The following is a 17,606-nucleotide window of genomic DNA, read 5'->3' on the forward strand; positions in this document are numbered from 1 at the left end:
AGGAAACGTAATGACAAGCACATGTTGCATGCTCATTGCAATTAAGCACTGATACGTGTTATTAACTGTAGCCTCTTGAGATACCATTACTGAAAATTTCTACACAATTATCCCTCTTAGTCTTTACAAAATAATATCTTCTCCTCTGCATACCATAAATAAAGTATTTCAAAAAAATACTTTCTACTGACCTCTGCAGCTTCTTGCTGTTGCTTGACTACAGATGGGTCAACTCCAGGTCCCTCTAGTTCTCGAATGAAGTCCTGAGTATCTTTAATAGTAGCTACAAGAGCCATATGATCACACCAAAACTTTTCAGCTAGTTCCATTACATCCAACAGTTTGGCCTCTCTTTCCTCAGTCAAGGTCTGGATGTCCTCCCAAATTAGGACCATTTGGTCTAGTTTATCTTGAACAGCTAAACAAAAAAGGAACTAGATTACTACCTTGGCAAACAATTCTTGGTCATAAATCTCTCTACAGTTCTACAGCAGAAACATATGTGTACATTTTAAAATTTAGACTCTAAAATATTTCTTTGCAGGACTCCTTATAAAGTTAAGTGGAAACAAACACAATTACCTTTAAAAATAAAACAAAGGTCATATCCACAATGAATTATTTTAAACAAATGCTTTGTTTTTATAAATCTTAAGCAGTTTCTCCAGAAGGACATTCCCCAGATTAGAGGTCATCAGAAATGAAGAATTTTATATGCTGCAGCTTACTGCATTTCCACTACATGAAAGTTTTCTCAGTCTATTACCTTTAGCAGACATATCCTTATCAGCGCCTTCTGAGCGAGCAATCATTTCCTCCCCTCTCTGTTTAAGTGTCTCATACACTGGCTGAAGTTTTTCCAGATCCACTGACACATTCTTATTTTCACTGATCTGTTCTTTTATCTTCTCAACCTCTGCTGAGATCGAAGGTGGCTGCCTCAGACGTTCCACTATGCGCTTCAGACTCTCAAGAGTTGGATCTATCTTGTCATGAAACTAGGAGGGTGGTACAGGACAGAAGGAAATGGTAGACAAATTAGAATATTTTAAAAAAACCAACTGACATACTAAAAAAATGGGATCTGAAATTACCTTGGAAAAAAGTACTTTACAGCTCTATCCAACATATGTATGTGCAAATTGCAATACCTCCCTCTTTAATATCTGAATTACAAAAATAACCTTGCAAAATGATCGGTTATCTCAAATTCAAGAACTTTTCTATTAAGTTTGGGTTCACTCCTGAGACACTCCCTCTGAGAGTACTATCCACATGGCAGAATCCACTTACATTTTGTCTTTTGAAACTCATGTAGTTTGTAGCTTTAGAGAGCCATGGCTTTCTGACTTCATAATTTTAGAAAGATTTGTACTTTACTACATTTTCCTATTAGGACCAACATACTGATACACTACCTCTGATTAAGGCTTTATATTTAAGGTCATGCAGAAAGACATCTGTTAGTGGCAGGAGGTGCTCACTAGCGCAGTAAAGGTAAGTTACTTTCTGCAACTAAGAGCACACAACAGTGTATAGACTATATCCTTCCATGTTTGACTGAGCCCAGGTAGGTGCTCAGAAACTCAATTACAGCTGTCTTAACGTGGTTCAGCCTTTGGGATAGGTCCAAAGTTAGCCTTTATTATATGCTTTTGGATTCATAGAGATTCCTAAATATCTCACACCACCACGCCCCTTTCCAATTAAAGAAATCGATAAATTGTGGGTGCATTTAATGACTCTTCAGGATCTGCAAAAAGCATTCCTTACAACACTTGGAAAAGATGCAAGAAAGAACTCAGCAAAACAGGATTACCTTATGTGAACAAATAGTTACATCCCTTCCATTCAAAGGAATATACACAGGCAATATAAATATAATTACTTTTCCCACCATACAACCCACTTCAAATCTGACTCTGTGACTAACAGGACAGGCCTCAGTGTTTTTGTTAGAAGTGTGAATATCATTTTGTTAGAAGTGTGAATATCAGCCAACAAAATGTGTTATGATAGTAGCCTTCCCACATTCAAGACTTCCAAGAAACTGATTATGGCAACAAAACCTAACAAAAGTGATAAAACTTGAAATTAATTTGGCAATATCTGCATCTAATTTTAGGACATACTACATTTTTAAGTTGTCAGTGCATTCAATGGGTCTTCTCGTACCAACTTCAACAAAGTGTTTTAGAACTTAAAAGGAAAAAATGCAAGTCATTACAACCTCTCATTCTAGCTTCATACATTATGTCCTCCCTTTGACACACAGTGCAATTTAATATAATTTCAAACCTGAAGAGTTAAATAATTACTCTTCAAGGACTGTCTAGACAAACATTGACATAAACATCATAATACAGAGATCTGATAATATATATTCACATATCTTCATAAAAAAGATTTTATATAATTACATTCTGTGGGCTTTAGAATGTTTTGCTTTGCCATCTGTGTATACATTTAGGTATATAAAATGAACCTCTAAGTATTGCATAAATAATTCAGTAATTTCTCAACATCTGATTATGTTCTAGGTGTTAGCAAAGAATGCATTTCTAATTCTTGCTTTCTGTACTTAGCCAGTACATGTTGATGTCTATCACATACAAAACAGGGACTCTAACACTAAGTAAATATCTTGATTTTCAAATTGACAGTCCCACATATGGGGAGGACTAAACATTTATGACAAAGAAGAAGAGAGAATTTAAATAACCAGAGGTGTGAATAAGGAAGGTGTTTAGAAAGGCTAAAAGTTTAGACTGAAAGTTTAGTAAAAAAAAAAAAAGTCTATAACCACTTCAAAAGCAGGATGATACCTGATGTCATTTAGTTTTGCCTCACATTCTTAAACTCAGCTGCAGGGGCTAGGAATATGACATTCATTATAATGACCTGTCAAAATTACTTAGAATGTAGAATTGTTAAGGTCTTCAAGGTGTATTTCTTTATTTAGTATTTAAGAACTAAGCAGAACATAGCTCTTATTTCCAGTGAACAGAGGAAAAAAGAGGAATTTCCTATAAAAACAGCAAGACAGAACAAAGTACTTTTATTCAGGTTTTTGTATGGGTTTATGTACAAAGTTTCACTGAGTTCTTTTCTGAATCTGGGGTAGAGGAAAAAATTTCTGTGTGAATTAAATGACAATTAACCCATATTTAACAGTTGCTAGAAAACAACATTTGACAATACTCTACTGAAGTTCATTTCATAGCCTGATGAAGGTAGAATATGCAGGTTCTGTGGACTTGACCTGAGTTTTATGCTGATGACATTTTGTGAAGTCTAAATTTCCTGGTAATACTTTCCTATAACAGTTTCAGCACATTATGTTATATTTTTTGGAGTCTGCAGCAAAGAGCCAATGCCACTACCACTGTTAAACTACCCACTAGTTCCATTGCCAACTGTTACCTACAGCTGCTAATATCTAGAAATAACTATATCCAAGTTAACTGATCAAAAGTGACATTTGTTTACAAATGAAGCATCAGCTGGCAACAGACCAGTAAGAGAAAACAAAAGTGAAAAATCAAATCCCACATTTTTAGACCACTAGTTTTACTTAAAAATTAAGCAGCTTTAACATTTTTCAATAGCTGCAAAGTCATAATACTGACCAATATATAAAATTATAACCCCTCGAGACACAGAAAAATCAATACCATTAGCAGTGATATGAACATTCACAGACCATTAGGTTGCAAAATCCAGATGAAACAGTAGCTTAGTCTTGACATAACCATGTAAGATGACAATGTGTATTTTTCCATTGAATGAACCCAATTATACTTTAAACCTTAATTGATACCTGGGTACACTGAGAAATGGCTTCATCCAGTGCCAGGGCTCGCTTTTTGACATCTTCCTTAATTTTACTGTAAAGGGTGTCAGCTGCCACATATTTCTCTTGGATAGAGAAGCCTTCTCCTGGGCTCAGCTCCAGCAACTGAGGCCCAGTTTTGTTCATCTTATCTATATGAGGCTTGTGCTCAGCAATCAGCTCACGCAGTTGCTATAACAAATGAAACAACTTATCAGTTTCTTACGCTTGCACCACCACATTACAACTGTCCACACTTCCAACACATCCAGCTGGCAAGAAATTCCAAACAAATACCTTTCGTCTTCATGTAAAGCAGAAATAAAGTTAATGACTGCTTTGCCAGTGATCATTCCTATTCCAACACAGAACTATGCAGGCATAAAACATCAGAACTAGAGACACACTGGAAACACTGGCAGGACATATGATCACAGGCAAAATATAAGATGCTAATTATGCATATGATGCTAACAACAGACATTGCCCATCATATTTAGTACCCATAATGACAGAAAGGGCAACGATATTCCAGACATGGGCGTAACACCGCCACATATATACTTTTCATGTTGATATTGCTCACATGCTGCAAAGCCTTTCATTGAAGAGCATCACAGAAAGAGGTACCAGCATTGCAAGAAAATTAATTCAAATTATCCTTGATTTAAGAACAGGAAACCAGCACAAGGGAGGGTCAAAGAAATCAGTGAAAAGGGCAAAAGGACAAGCAAGGATGATCAGTAGAGACCTATCAACCTTATCCATCCATCTCCCCTTCTGGCCACAAGACCCCTCTGTCTTTATAACAACACTATTATTTAACTTACACAATGTTTAACAAGTAATTAGTAAGTGCATTATATTTGATCTCAGTTATCTCTTCCTTCTCATCATCCACCCCAGAAGCAAAAACTGTGCTGAAGACTGTGCAGGGGCTTGTGGAAGTGAAATGTCACAAGGTGTCTTCCAAGTTGTCTAAGGATTTCAAATTTTTCTAGTTTGCACCCATAGAACTGACAAAAGGTAAAGGGTTTGTTGTGTAGTCCCATACTTCCCTCATTTTATTTACTTTCTCATGTCAACCCTCTCTTTTCAGAAAAGTCCCAGTTTTGTGAGGCACTGCCCCTCTCAGTGCTGTAAACTCCATGTGTTTCTATCCAATAGCTCCAGTGCAGGAACATGAGAGGTACATGCACTGCTCCTCCCAGCTGAGAGTTTGTTTAAATTAATGAAGACCCAGAAAAAGCCTATATCAGTCTCAGGGTAAATAAGTTCTCCTCTCATTACTACAGTCTTTCCCTTAAAAAGGAAAAGATGCTGGCTTTCTTCCTTGCTCCTCCCCATAAGAGAAGATGTTGAGGAGACTGGGAAGACATGGACACAACTCTTCAGTCCCCCAATGACAAAAGAGAAATGAAAATAACCCCCCTGACTTTACTTTGAAAGTAACTTCATTTGTACACCTTGCCATAAGAAAAATAATTTTGATTAGTTTAGAGGAGGAAAATGAGATTATAAAACAGTTCGAAGATTTTTAGAAAATAATTTTGTGTGGTTTACTTTTGAGCACAAAGAGATGACTTGACAGAAGGCCACAAGAGTGCCCGTTTCTGGGTCTAAACCTTATGCTAATACTCTGCCAACAGCTCATTTCAAACCAAACTAACTTCATGTTACTCGCACAGAAACAACTCTATGAATTCCCCAGCTTGGAACCAAGATAGTCATCAGTAAATACATCAGAACAGAAACATTAAGTTCTCATTCGCATCTGAGAACTACCTTTTTTTCTTCTTCTTCTTTTTAATAGAACAACAAATTATTTGGTCTTCTCCATGACCTACTATTGGGTAAACAATTCTCGCAAACAAGTGTTTCACAGCAGATTACGTGTTAAAAGTACCTGACATTAATCTTCAATTTAACAAACAAATCTCAGCTAATGGCATAGCCCGGGGAAAATGCAAAAATAGAAGCTCATCCAAAAGGCTTCTCATAGAAGCAGCATGATTAAAGTACATGAGGAACAATCCTGCAAGTAAAGTAAGCATGATATGGTTCACGGTGACTAATCAAGGTAGCTTGTAAAGCCTATGTTATATAGCTAGTTTTAACAGAACATGCTTGTTCATTCTGGACATAATAGGAAGACAAATGAGTGAACCTTGTGTTTACCAGTACATAAGAGTGGCACATTTCATTAGCTGGTCTCAAAGTAAACAAGACTTTGAAGCCAGGGTTCATGCTATCTAACTTGAGTCACTTAATAGAGGCAGCTGAAATAAAAAAAAACCCACTAGTTACTCCATGCTTAGCAGGGAGAAACAGGTATCTCCAGTGGCTGTGCAGGTTTTGCATCTGCCAAAACATGCAGGTTTTTAACCTCAGTGGGATGCATCTGGTTCCATGTGATACTAGCAGTCACCTATGAAACACCTCAATTTTTATCCAATATATATCCATACAGTGGCCAGTCTACAACACGGTCACCTCTATTTTGTGATGCTATGGTAAACAATTATTTATTTTAATTATTGCACAACAAACATTCTTGACATGATAAATTACTATGAGATTGGTAGCCAAGCAATCAATCATTGGCCCTCTAATTGTTCATCTTCCTTACGCAGCTAAGTTTAGTTTCAATGTTACCAATAAAACAAAAGCTAATTTTTTTATGCATACATAAGACCAGCATATGTCCATATTTGCATACAGGCTGTACCCCTCTCTTGTTTCTTGCTCCAACACTCCATATCTGTTCTGTTTCTGTTTTGATTTCTTCCAATACTGACATTAATGAGCACTTTTAAATATACTTCTAACTAATAACTTTTATGTGTTCAGTTCTCTCAGTACAATGGCAATTTAGCCCTTTTTTATGCTTACAGATCACTTGCTGCCTTCCCCAGAGACTCTTGCTTACAAGTACAGTTTGGTAAACAGACATGACTGAAAATGTACACACTCTGTATTATTGTTTAATTTTTTTTCCAATAGAAGAGTATCTCTTTTAGTTTTAAGAATTTTGCAGAGTACTCCAGTTATAAGCAAAATACTTCCCAGTTTTTAACACCTTCTTTTTCAAAACTGACAAAATGCTTACCCTGTGTTCTTCTTGTTGTTGCTTTAATGTTTCATATTCAAGGGCTGGTGCAGGAAGCTGAGAGATGATCATCTCTGTTTCAGTTAACCATGGCCAAAGCTCTTCATAAGTCTCCCAGAACTGGTTAACTAGGGACTGAGCCCGTTCCAGCTGGAGGTTTCTCTCTGAGTTCATCTGACAGACTTGATCATATTTCTGTAAGAGGCTTTCAATTTTTTTCTGCAAAAGAATATTAATTTTTAAAAAGTATGTTTTCCCATGTGTCTCTTACCTTTATTTCCAAACATTCTTTGATAATTTTAGCACCAATTCACAGTGAATAAAATTTCAATTCTGATGTTTCTACAGTATCACTGTTTATGGTGGACAGAATCAACAATGAGGGAGACCAGAATTTGACAGAGTACTTGCAAAATAACTGGAATATATTTAACAATACTGATTCACACTTTATTATTATTATTATATTATTATATTTATATGAACACTTTATTCATAGAGCTTCTAAGTCAAGCTGCAAAGGATCTTAGCCCAACTTCTGTACTGCAGACACTTATCTTTAGTGACACTTGGCAGAAACTAAGTTTTCCACAGAATTTCTGATTCAAAGCAAGAAGAAAAATACCCAAAATCTGTTGGTATGTTTAGTTTGGTTTGGTGGTTTTTTTGGTGGGGTTTTCTTTTCCACTCTGGCAAGATAATGGGATGTGTTGTTGCAACTGTCATTTACAAACTTGCAACAGAAACCACAAAACACTATTTTCCAGGTTAGCCTACATTACTTAATGAGAATGTATTACCATTAATAATATAGATAATAGTGATGGAACTATAAGGTTTATACATTACTAATTTAATGTATTTGGGCATGTAATAATAAATGAAAGTATCAACTAGCTATACTAGCTACATTTTTCCTGTGGAAAACTGCCCATGCTATCATGTTTATGAAATATTATATGTGACAATGCACATAAATCCTAGCCTTGGAAAAACTACATATAAGCAAGATATTGAATATGAAGAACTTTTTTTTTTCTTTGGCAGAACAAGCTATCCTTTCATTTGTTATGTCTTGCATATAAATTAAGTATAGAGATGCTATCCAGAGGACAGAACACAACCTTAACACACAGATATACAGTACTTTTAGCAAATAAAAATATTTAGTAGAGACTCACACAAAACTGCTCTGCCTTATGACTACAGTTTCATTGCAGAACACCTCATCTATTTTAAATTCACTTAAGAGCAAATCAAATTTATTTAGAGATCCTGCAGCAGAACACAATTACTGAAGCATTGTTTTTCATGGATTGGAAGGACTGAATTCACACAACATATCTAGCCTCACTATAACTTAGCAAAAAAAATCCTGACCCCACAACTAATCCTTCCTAAATGCCAACATGAAAAATCCATCTCTACATGTTTTCAGCCCTGACATTGGGTCCTCTGTGTATGTGTGTAATAGAAAAAGTCATAAAAATGCCTTTCATGGGCTGTGACAGGATGGAATAATCTTCGCAAGCAAGCTCTACATGGAAATCAGCAGAAATGAAAGTAAAGACTCACACTGAGGTGCAGAGCCACTGAATCTGGCACAGAAAAGCTCACGCCCAGAGCATCACTGACCCAAAAGAACTCAGAAGATAAACTGCCAGATTCCACACAACCCAGATGAGTAACACCTCCTTACTCAATCATCTATAGGCTAAAATACTATTTACTATGGATGAAGATGAAAAATGTAGCTCCAAATTAGTGTCAGGCAAAGAAGCAAGTACACAGCATTTGTTCTCTTAACATCCTGAAGGAAGGAGAGCTATACACAAGAGCATTTCCTCTAGCATTATAATCCTCAGACAGGAAGTTACTTTAATTAATGCTTTTTCATTAGTATTTTAGAAGACACAATAGGAATCCTTCTACTTGTACATTTTCTGCATATCTACCACTGTAGCTGCAATTAAAGAAACTTTACCTTCATCATCTGTTTCTCTTCTTCAGTGCATGTTTTCATAATCTTATCCCCAGATTTAACAAGTTCATCTATAGTATCTTTGTGCCTTAAAATCTCCATAGTGAAAGCCTTGAAACACAATAAAAGTTGGTTAGAATAATAATTTCTTAAAAAAGTATTTGGAGCTAAAGCTAGTTTTGAAATGCATTTATTATGATTGGATTGAAAATTAAATCATGCCAGTACATTTTCTAGATGGAGAGTGTGCTGGCCAATAATTAACATGACAGTTGGAAATGCATTTCTTTTACCTTTTGAACTTGCAGCTGAGCAGTGGTCTGGTCTTGCTCAAGCCTAATATCACCCAGAGACATCAGTTTCTTTTCTGTTTCTGCAATCCAGGCAAATTCAGCATCAGCTGCTTGATCAAACTAAATGAGGGAAACAAGAATTAGTTCAGCAGTTCCACCGACATGAAATGAGAATAACAGTTTCAAAAATTTTAAAGAAGATTAAACAGCATATTTTTGAATTTTTAGAAAGATAGCTGCTAAATTTCCATTTGAGGTTTTTATATAAATGAAATAAAATGCCCAAAAATGTTCTGAGGGATTGTAATACAAGCAGCTTAATTCATAAGCATGACAAAGCAACAGAAGCAAATACTTTTTTCCAAAGCCTACAGCTCTCTAACAGTCATAAGAAAATAAAAAAGGATGATAATCTCAGAGTTTTAACTAGACTGCTTGTTTTCATTTTATTCTACTTTTACATGTCTTTTTCATCTCTGTGTTTATTATTACTGCTAGTGTTACAATTATCCTGAGACACAGTTGTTTGATGTTACCCTATTAATCGGAAGAGCTGCTTTGGTATTAAATGATCAAGGCAAAACAACCACAGTTCAGCTAAGTAAGCACAAAAACCTCACCGAATTTAGAGAAGACAGGATTTCATCCAAATCTAGGCCTCAGATTAAATGCAAAAGGTTTTTTTGAGCATTTGGATACAGCCAGTCCTTTTCCTCCTGACTTTTAGATTAACTTCTGACTACAATAGTCAACATTTAAGTGTTTCAGAAATTTTATTTAGTGAATTTGTTAAAACTCTACCCCTTCTCCAAAATTATCTGAGCCTTAATATAGCCCTGAGTTATTGTGAAAGTCAGGATGTTTTAGGTCAGAATCTGCTACTTGTGTTGTTGATGCCCACGCTTTCCTCAGAAATCTTCTAAAACCTCTCAGTCCCACTTGTCTTTAAAATATGCTGATCTGTGCCTTTATGGCTGTAGTCCATACCAGCCCTGCTCTTTAATATCACTGGAATTCACTTTAGTCACTAACACAGACTTGTCTTAGTGGTTAATCCTGAGTCCCACAAAATGAAAGAAACAGGTCCGAGATTTCATTCTTTATGAGTCAATCTTTTTTGGCCTTTATAATCCATTTGTTATGTGAAAGAGCAGAACATTGTTTTTCACCATATGTCATTTCTCATTTAAAGTAACAGAAAGTAAGACTTGTCCTAAATATTGTGACATCCTACTAGAAAGGTATGTTCTGAAATAATCAGTACTGTAAACATTAGCATGAAGTACATGCACCAGTGCTAGTTAAATCCCGGCTTCAGAAATTACAGTTCACAATCAAGGTTTTCAGAAGTTCATCTATTTACAACTGAAAGGGAGAAGATAATTTCAAATATCTTAGATGTACAAACTAACTGCAATGTGACTTCCTGATACCAAATATTCATGGGTATGTAAATAATATTGAGGAAATATTTAATGGAAAAACCAAAATTAAGGCATGGCACTGAAACTTCTAAGTTAAATTGCATCGAGGAAGAACTCTAAACTCAATTTGCTGAAGGTATAGGATTTTCAATTTGTAATGCTTAAAAACAACATTAATGAATAAAAAGCATAAAATTGGCACTCTCTGCATCCGAAATTTGAAATGTTTTCTTCCCATTATACATGGCAGTTACTTAGGAGCCCTCAGCTACACTTGGAGTCACTATAAAATCGCCTACTTAATCCCCATGCAGTTTAACCAAGCATAGCTCATTGTGGTACATTTTCTTCTGATCAGGAATGATTGACTTCTGAATATGATGATGCTGTGATTTTCTCCATGAATGCTTTCTAAAGCACTCTCTATGGCTGCTTTAGAGTGAAGAACAGGTAGAATATGACCTTGTGTTTCCACATAGGACTCCTTCACTAGAGGATCCAACAAGGCCTTCAGTCTTGAGAAACGAAGACTAAACCATGCAGCTGAATTTATCTCTATTATCAGTCTGGGACCATTTTGCCCAGGTAGTTAAAAACCCTGGGCATTGCATTTGTCTATTATTTTTCCAGCTTCCATTCATATGAGCTATTCTGCCTAATCATCTCTGTTTCTTGCTGCATTCCTCACCTTGGTCCAGGACACAAAACCCACACTTACTCCTACCAAAGCGTTGTATTCTCGGCAGCTTTGTCCTCCAGCCAAAACTTAATAGTATAGGTACTTCAACAAATTGCCACAGGGCAAACTGAAAGAGCACTGGCTTCTCCAAAAATTTTTTGTTGTTGTTTTTTTTTTTGTTTGTTTTTTTTGCATAGCTAAATGGGAAGTATCTTATCCCTTATTGGAAGCACATTAAGCCACCCAAAACGTATCACAGGATATGGTGTACAGGAGTTTATTGCAATGATGCGCTGAAGTGGAGGTTGGGGTATAGGATGAGACTGCAATGTGTCCTTGCAACATTAGCTAGTGGAATAGCAGCTCTGGACTTTTCATGTCTGGATCTAAAACTGCTCAACTTATGCTAGAGGATGAAACATACTCATGGAATTCAAAAAATCTGGAGGAGAGCCAATATATAATCTCCTATCTCACCTTATCACTCATTAAAAAAAATTAAATAAAAATCACCCTTCATTTTTGACGATTAGGTTAATGAGACAAGAAAATATTAATTAGTAAACCCCTTTAATGCCTGAACTGGAAAACTGTGTTTCCACAACGCATTTATAAGCTGGCTTAAATATGAGACTACTTAGTGACAAAATTAGAGCCCAGTTCTCAAAGTGTATCCACATATACTTCTGTGCATGTATAGAAACCTCCACATATTAAATAACTCAGGTTTTGTACGCCAAGAAGAAAAGCATTGTGGATATTAATAAAAGAGTTATTTAAATCCTCCACTACAGCCTGAAGGTCATCCAGTTTTAGTTGGTCTAATGTGCAGAGGAGCTAGACAATCAGCAGATGCTAAAAGGTATGGCCGACCTAGCAATATCAGAAAAGGTGGCTCAGGATCTTTGCCCATAATTTACTTAACACAACATGATGTACAAAAGATGTGGGTCATTCAGTTCTTAAGCAAACCCCGATTTAAGGAGCCACAGATTACAAACAGCAATTTTAGTTAAAATATTGTTGTTTGCATCAACAAAAAGGGAGACAACTACAACAGAGTACAGACTAACAGATTTCTGGCATTCATATTTTAACACTGGAGTCCCATTTCATTCAAATGGGCCTTTTGCAGCTCAAGCATAACAAACTTTTGGCAACGTTATTATAGGACAGCTTTTGTTCAAGTACACATGTCCAGTTACTGTCCAAAGAAGAGTTTTCAGTACCTGCTGGGACCTCAGGAAGGCAGCATCGATCTCATCCACCTTCTGGGAGATGGTGTCACTCACTAATCTGTAACGTTCGTTGTCCTCTGTAATCATCTTGTCCAGCCCCTCTCTGGCCCTCCATGGCACCAGCTCCAGGAAGGCACTGCCAACTTCATTCAGAGTGTCCACTAAGCCTTTGTTGTTCTTTGCTTCTTTTTTCAGCTCCTGTAAAAGGCCATTTAAATCAATTAAACCTTTTAAACATGGGAGTGTATGCAGAATTTTCATTCTTTCAATTACTCCATTAGTCCAGAACTGAAATGCTTCCCACACAAACTAAAGGGCTAACTTAGAGTACTTATTTTCTGCTAAACTGTATTACCTTTATGATACTGTAAGTAGTTTGACAGAAAGGTAAGTGATTCTTAAGAGAATTTTCTACAGAATCTAAACTAAATATATTTCTCTATTCAGTATAACTGTCTGAAAATTTTCTAAGGATTGCTAGTACTTTGTGAAGCATCCAAACTAATGGATGGTTGTGAACTGCAGCTCCATAAGGAATTAAATCATCAGCAAATGAAACTGGAATGCAATATAGCAAAATATGATGAATTCAAATTATTTCAGCAATGACTGGATTATGAGCTTTTACCTGTATAGAACTTCCCACCTATTAAAGGAATTTAATTGAATTTTTTTTAACTTCCACCCTCAAAATTTTCTATACCATGCAGCTTATGCTGCATTTTTTCTTTTGAAATAGATCTTGTTAAACAAAATTAGTAATATATTTTAAAATGCTGACACTTTACAGCATTTTAGCTGTGCCACAGCTAAAGAACTAAAATAATTTTGTTTGACAGCTTATGAAGTTTTCCAGTCTTAGGTAGCTCCTCAAATAAAACAAAAATGTTGTTCTTCTCTTGTGCTAAAAATAAACCTCAGCCTAATTTCATAAGTGATTATAACAGATGACTCTGGAAAAGAAGTCTGATTCTTAACTACTGTTACATTTAGTAATTCAAAAATTATTTCAAATCAAGAATAAATTAACACAAGACCTCATGAATCACAGAACAGCAAATTATTCACAGGTTCTAAAACCTACTTTTTGTCTTTCTTGTACTTGGCTTAATTCTTCACCCTTTGGTATTTGAGTTTCATATGAGAGTAACTCCATCTCTACTTCATCAAGCCATTTGCAGAGTTCCTCATGAGTTGAGTGCAGTTGGCCTGCAAGCTGCAGAGCCTGCTCTAAAGTCTTGGATACATCAGAACTTAATTTGGTAATATCTTTGTATCTCGCTTTAATGCCTTCCAGTTTATCTTGAACAATCACAACTTCATCACCTAAAATATCAAAGGAATGTTATTTCCCATGATCACAGATATAAAAAAACCAAAAAAAAAAACAACAAAACCACCACAACAACAAAAAAACTAAAATCCCGAACTCCACATATTACAGAAACCTCAGTATTTAATTTAAAAAATTACTCAAACAAGGTGACAAGGCCAATCCTCAACTATTGTAAATCACTAAAACCCACAGAAGTACAGAGTTTACCTCAGTTCAGGATCAGCCTGTCTTTTTTCTGCTTTACTAAACTATTACAAAGAAAGGAGTTAAATCCAATTTTCAACAGAAATGTTCTTATAAGAAAAATCCACCCTTAAATTCACAATACTTCTTATAAAGGCCAAATAAGATATAAAAGTATTACTGAAAATGCAAAGAACAAAAAAACCCGTAAGTATTACTAACTAGACTTTCAATTACAGTAGATTTTTCAGATCACAATTCACCCTCATTGCTGTCCATCTGAAACACAACTCAAAAGGCTAAAAGAAAAACAATCCATTGAAATTTATTAGCTATAATATTAGAAATGTTCAGATTTCATCATAGAATATATGTAATGTCAAAGTTTGGAACAGAAAAGGATAATACCACCCTGCACAAACATATGTACGTCTCAAAGGGCTCAAGAGCTTCATAAGTACAGGAAAATCTGGACAGATGTTGATCTATAGAGCAGACACATTGTGTGTAAATGGAATGCAACTTTTCCCACAGTATCAGCTCCCATGGCTGAAGCCTTCCCCTTTCAGTAATAGGTAGTCTAATATCTTGTTCATCTGTGGATGCCTGCAGGGAATTTACTGTGTCCGCTGCCAAACAGCACTCCATTATGAGTAATGGCCATAACTCACTATTAGGAATGGAATGCAGGTTCACTAGAATAATTTTCCACTAAAAATAATACAAGGATTCAAGGACGAAATTCTCTACAGGCAAAAAAGGCCTTTTGCTCACTTACATTAAAAGTAAAATTGGCCCCAAAACATAGCGTAGGTTGACCTCAAACCTTATTAAAATAAACAACTATGATTGCTTTAACCAGTAAATATGAACCATATTTACAAGCTTCACTTTAATTTTCTTAGACAAGTACAGAAAGAAAAGTATGACAAATTGTAGTTTTATGTAAGTTCTCACCTGTTGTTTGCTTGAGAAGCTCTAAGCCATTTTGTATAGCCAGATCAACATTTTGTTTTCTAAGAAGAATCTCTTCCTGAAGATCCTATGAATAAAGGTCATTTATGTTAGCACAGACCTAAAAAATTATATTATTTTTATTTAGAATAAGCACACTGACATTTTAAACAAAATACATTAATGAAAATAAATTATGTATGGAGATATAAATAAAATTAAAAACGTGAATTAAATAAGAAATGAACAGAAATCAAAATACCAGTAGTTCAGAGTGCTGTTTCTCAAGTAATTCTGTGTTGCAATCTTGGACTGACAATTTGTTCAGTTTATCATGGATTTCATTCAGCCAGTTCATCAATTCAACTTCGTCCTCCCCAAAAATCTGAGCATTGCTGTAAGCTTGCTGGAGAAGTTCAGACCTGCTGTTGCTCTTCTCTTGAATTTCAATGTATCGTGCCTGAGCAGAATCTAGCTTTTCCTGCACCATATCTTTATCTTCCCTGGAGCTCATAGTCTTTAGAGACTGACCAGCGCTAATGGCCTGATGTAAACTCTTATTGTGAGCTAGGACATCATCTTCTAGGGCCTAGATTTTATTTTCAATTATGAGGAATAATGGAAAAGAAAATCAGAAAAATGTAAAATAAATTTAAGTGGAATTCAACAAAAATTGAACAAAAAAGGACATATTGCCAACATAAATGTGTAAAACTTAAATTACAAAGGAAAAAAAAATGAAACAGTATGGTAAAATGAGTACAGTGCAACAGCTTTGCCAGCTTGACAGAAGCATCTAAAGAGAATGACCAAAGCAAGTGAGTGGTTTGTATCTTACTTTATGCTGAGAAATCTGTTGCTGCAGTTTGGAGGCCTGTGTTCCAATGGGTTCTGCATTTGCAAGCCTCTTCTCTGTGACTGTCAGCCACTCCACCAGTGGCTCCAGAGCCTCATGGAACTGCTGCGCTACCACCGCGATGCCTTCCAGCTGACGGTTCCTACCAACGCACCCAGGGAATGGTTATCTTTTGTAATGAGGTGAGTGCCAAACAGTTTTAATAAAGAAAAAAGTCCCTTGAATCCTTTGAAAAACACTTCAGAAATAATTCAATCTCATTGTAGGAGCCAGTCACCAAATAAACAGACATACAGCCATGAGGTAAAGTAAAAATCAAATAAAATTAAAACCAAACAAACACCTCCCAGGCATTTGGCTAATATACCAGTTTTGAAAATAAAAATAATATCACTTTATTCATATACTTTTTGCTAAAAATAATCTAGCACTCAATTCAGCAAAACATTGTTTTATACTCAGTTAAGATAGTTCTGAAGTTTCCAACTGTCTTAAAGCGTAAAGTTACATTCCCTTGACTATTATACATGTTTTAAAGTTAGGCAAAGGCTTTACTGAACCAGAACATACTGCCATGCTTCCTCAGTGTTGTAAAACATCTTTAAACATTTTTTCAATGACGACAACAGAATTATTTGGTTCTAAATTTGCCTCTCTTTTCCTGGATAAAAGCTCTCAATGAAGTTAGTGAGACATCATTAATAAACCACAGCGACTTGACATCCAAAACAGAAAAGCAGTAACTAAAATACTTCAGGTTCAGATTATTACATGACAGAGGAGACTCTTGATTACAGCAAAGTCTTCTCTACAAGCAGTGCTGAACAAATGTCATTCAGCAGACTTTTAGGAGAGATTTGTTCTACAAGAAAACATCACAATAACGTTTTTCAAATGAGGATCTCATTCTAGATAAAAGCTACATTTTATGTTTTCCAAGGCTTATAAAGAAGGTAGACTTGACACACTTAGCCATGGAACACTCTGTGGGGCACTCTACATAGTTTTGAAAGTCATCCTCAAATTCCTTCTTCATTTCTAGAGACCAGCCAAAGAACAATGGAGACAAGCTTGCAGCTAATGATGGCTTGGAAAAAGCTGCAATTTCATTTGTAATTAGATATCACCAGACTGGGAGGATATTATTAAATTAAACATGACATTAACATTTACCCTAGCTAATGAGTCAGATTCCTTCAATAAAAAAGAAGGAAAAAAAAAAAAAAAGGAAATAATGGTCTATTAGTGGTTGACTAATTAAATAATCCTATTATTAGTATGAGGTAACAAAACAGGTTCAGCTAAAGATAGGCTACCAGAAGGAATAGAAGGCAGCAGAAGTGAGGCGAGTTCAATGCTACTCTAAGTTCCAACAAAACCATTTGTTCTTCACTGCAAAGCTTCACTGTGCACTTTAAACTTTTCTTTAACTTCCCAAGTCCTCTCTTACTCTCAATTATAGGCCTTTTTCCAAGCTCATGCAGTCTTCTCTCTACTCTCAAAAAGACTGTCCTTCTCAAGTCCCCACCCAGAAAACATGTTCAGTAACCCTTTCAACACAGATTTCTTAACAGACACTTTCCAGTTCATGACTTTACAGGTATTTTATACATTGACAACAACTCATAAATGTAAGTCTGTGATTATACAGATACTGTGTGCATGGATTTGGTTTGATTTTTTCCAACTGGAACTTGACGTGGACCTCAATGTCTTTTAAG

General features: G+C 35.7%; 1 protein-coding gene across 10 annotated transcripts in view; it reads right to left on the reverse strand.

The window, feature by feature from the left end:
* The window catches only part of LOC135296195 (dystonin-like), a 288,180-nt gene that overhangs the window by 43,545 nt on the left and 227,029 nt on the right, over positions 1-17,606 (reverse strand). For 9 of the 10 annotated variants that reach the window (XM_064412231.1, XM_064412229.1, XM_064412227.1 and 6 more), the window contains 11 exons: positions 15,868-16,027; positions 15,292-15,618; positions 15,033-15,117; positions 13,641-13,882; positions 12,548-12,754; positions 9,216-9,335; positions 8,926-9,033; positions 6,942-7,160; positions 3,821-4,024; positions 767-998; positions 192-418 (listed from right to left, as the gene is read on the reverse strand). In XM_064412231.1, coding sequence (XP_064268301.1) covers positions 192-418; positions 767-998; positions 3,821-4,024; positions 6,942-7,160; positions 8,926-9,033; positions 9,216-9,335; positions 12,548-12,754; positions 13,641-13,882; positions 15,033-15,117; positions 15,292-15,618; positions 15,868-16,027 — 2,131 coding nt within the window. The remainder of the gene's footprint in view (positions 1-191; positions 419-766; positions 999-3,820; positions 4,025-6,941; positions 7,161-8,925; positions 9,034-9,215; positions 9,336-12,547; positions 12,755-13,640; positions 13,883-15,032; positions 15,118-15,291; positions 15,619-15,867; positions 16,028-17,606) is intronic. The other variant, XM_064412237.1, reaches the window with a different exon arrangement.

Source organism: Passer domesticus, chromosome 3 (genome assembly GCF_036417665.1).
Source record: "Passer domesticus isolate bPasDom1 chromosome 3, bPasDom1.hap1, whole genome shotgun sequence".
Lineage (NCBI taxonomy): Eukaryota > Metazoa > Chordata > Aves > Passeriformes > Passeridae > Passer > Passer domesticus.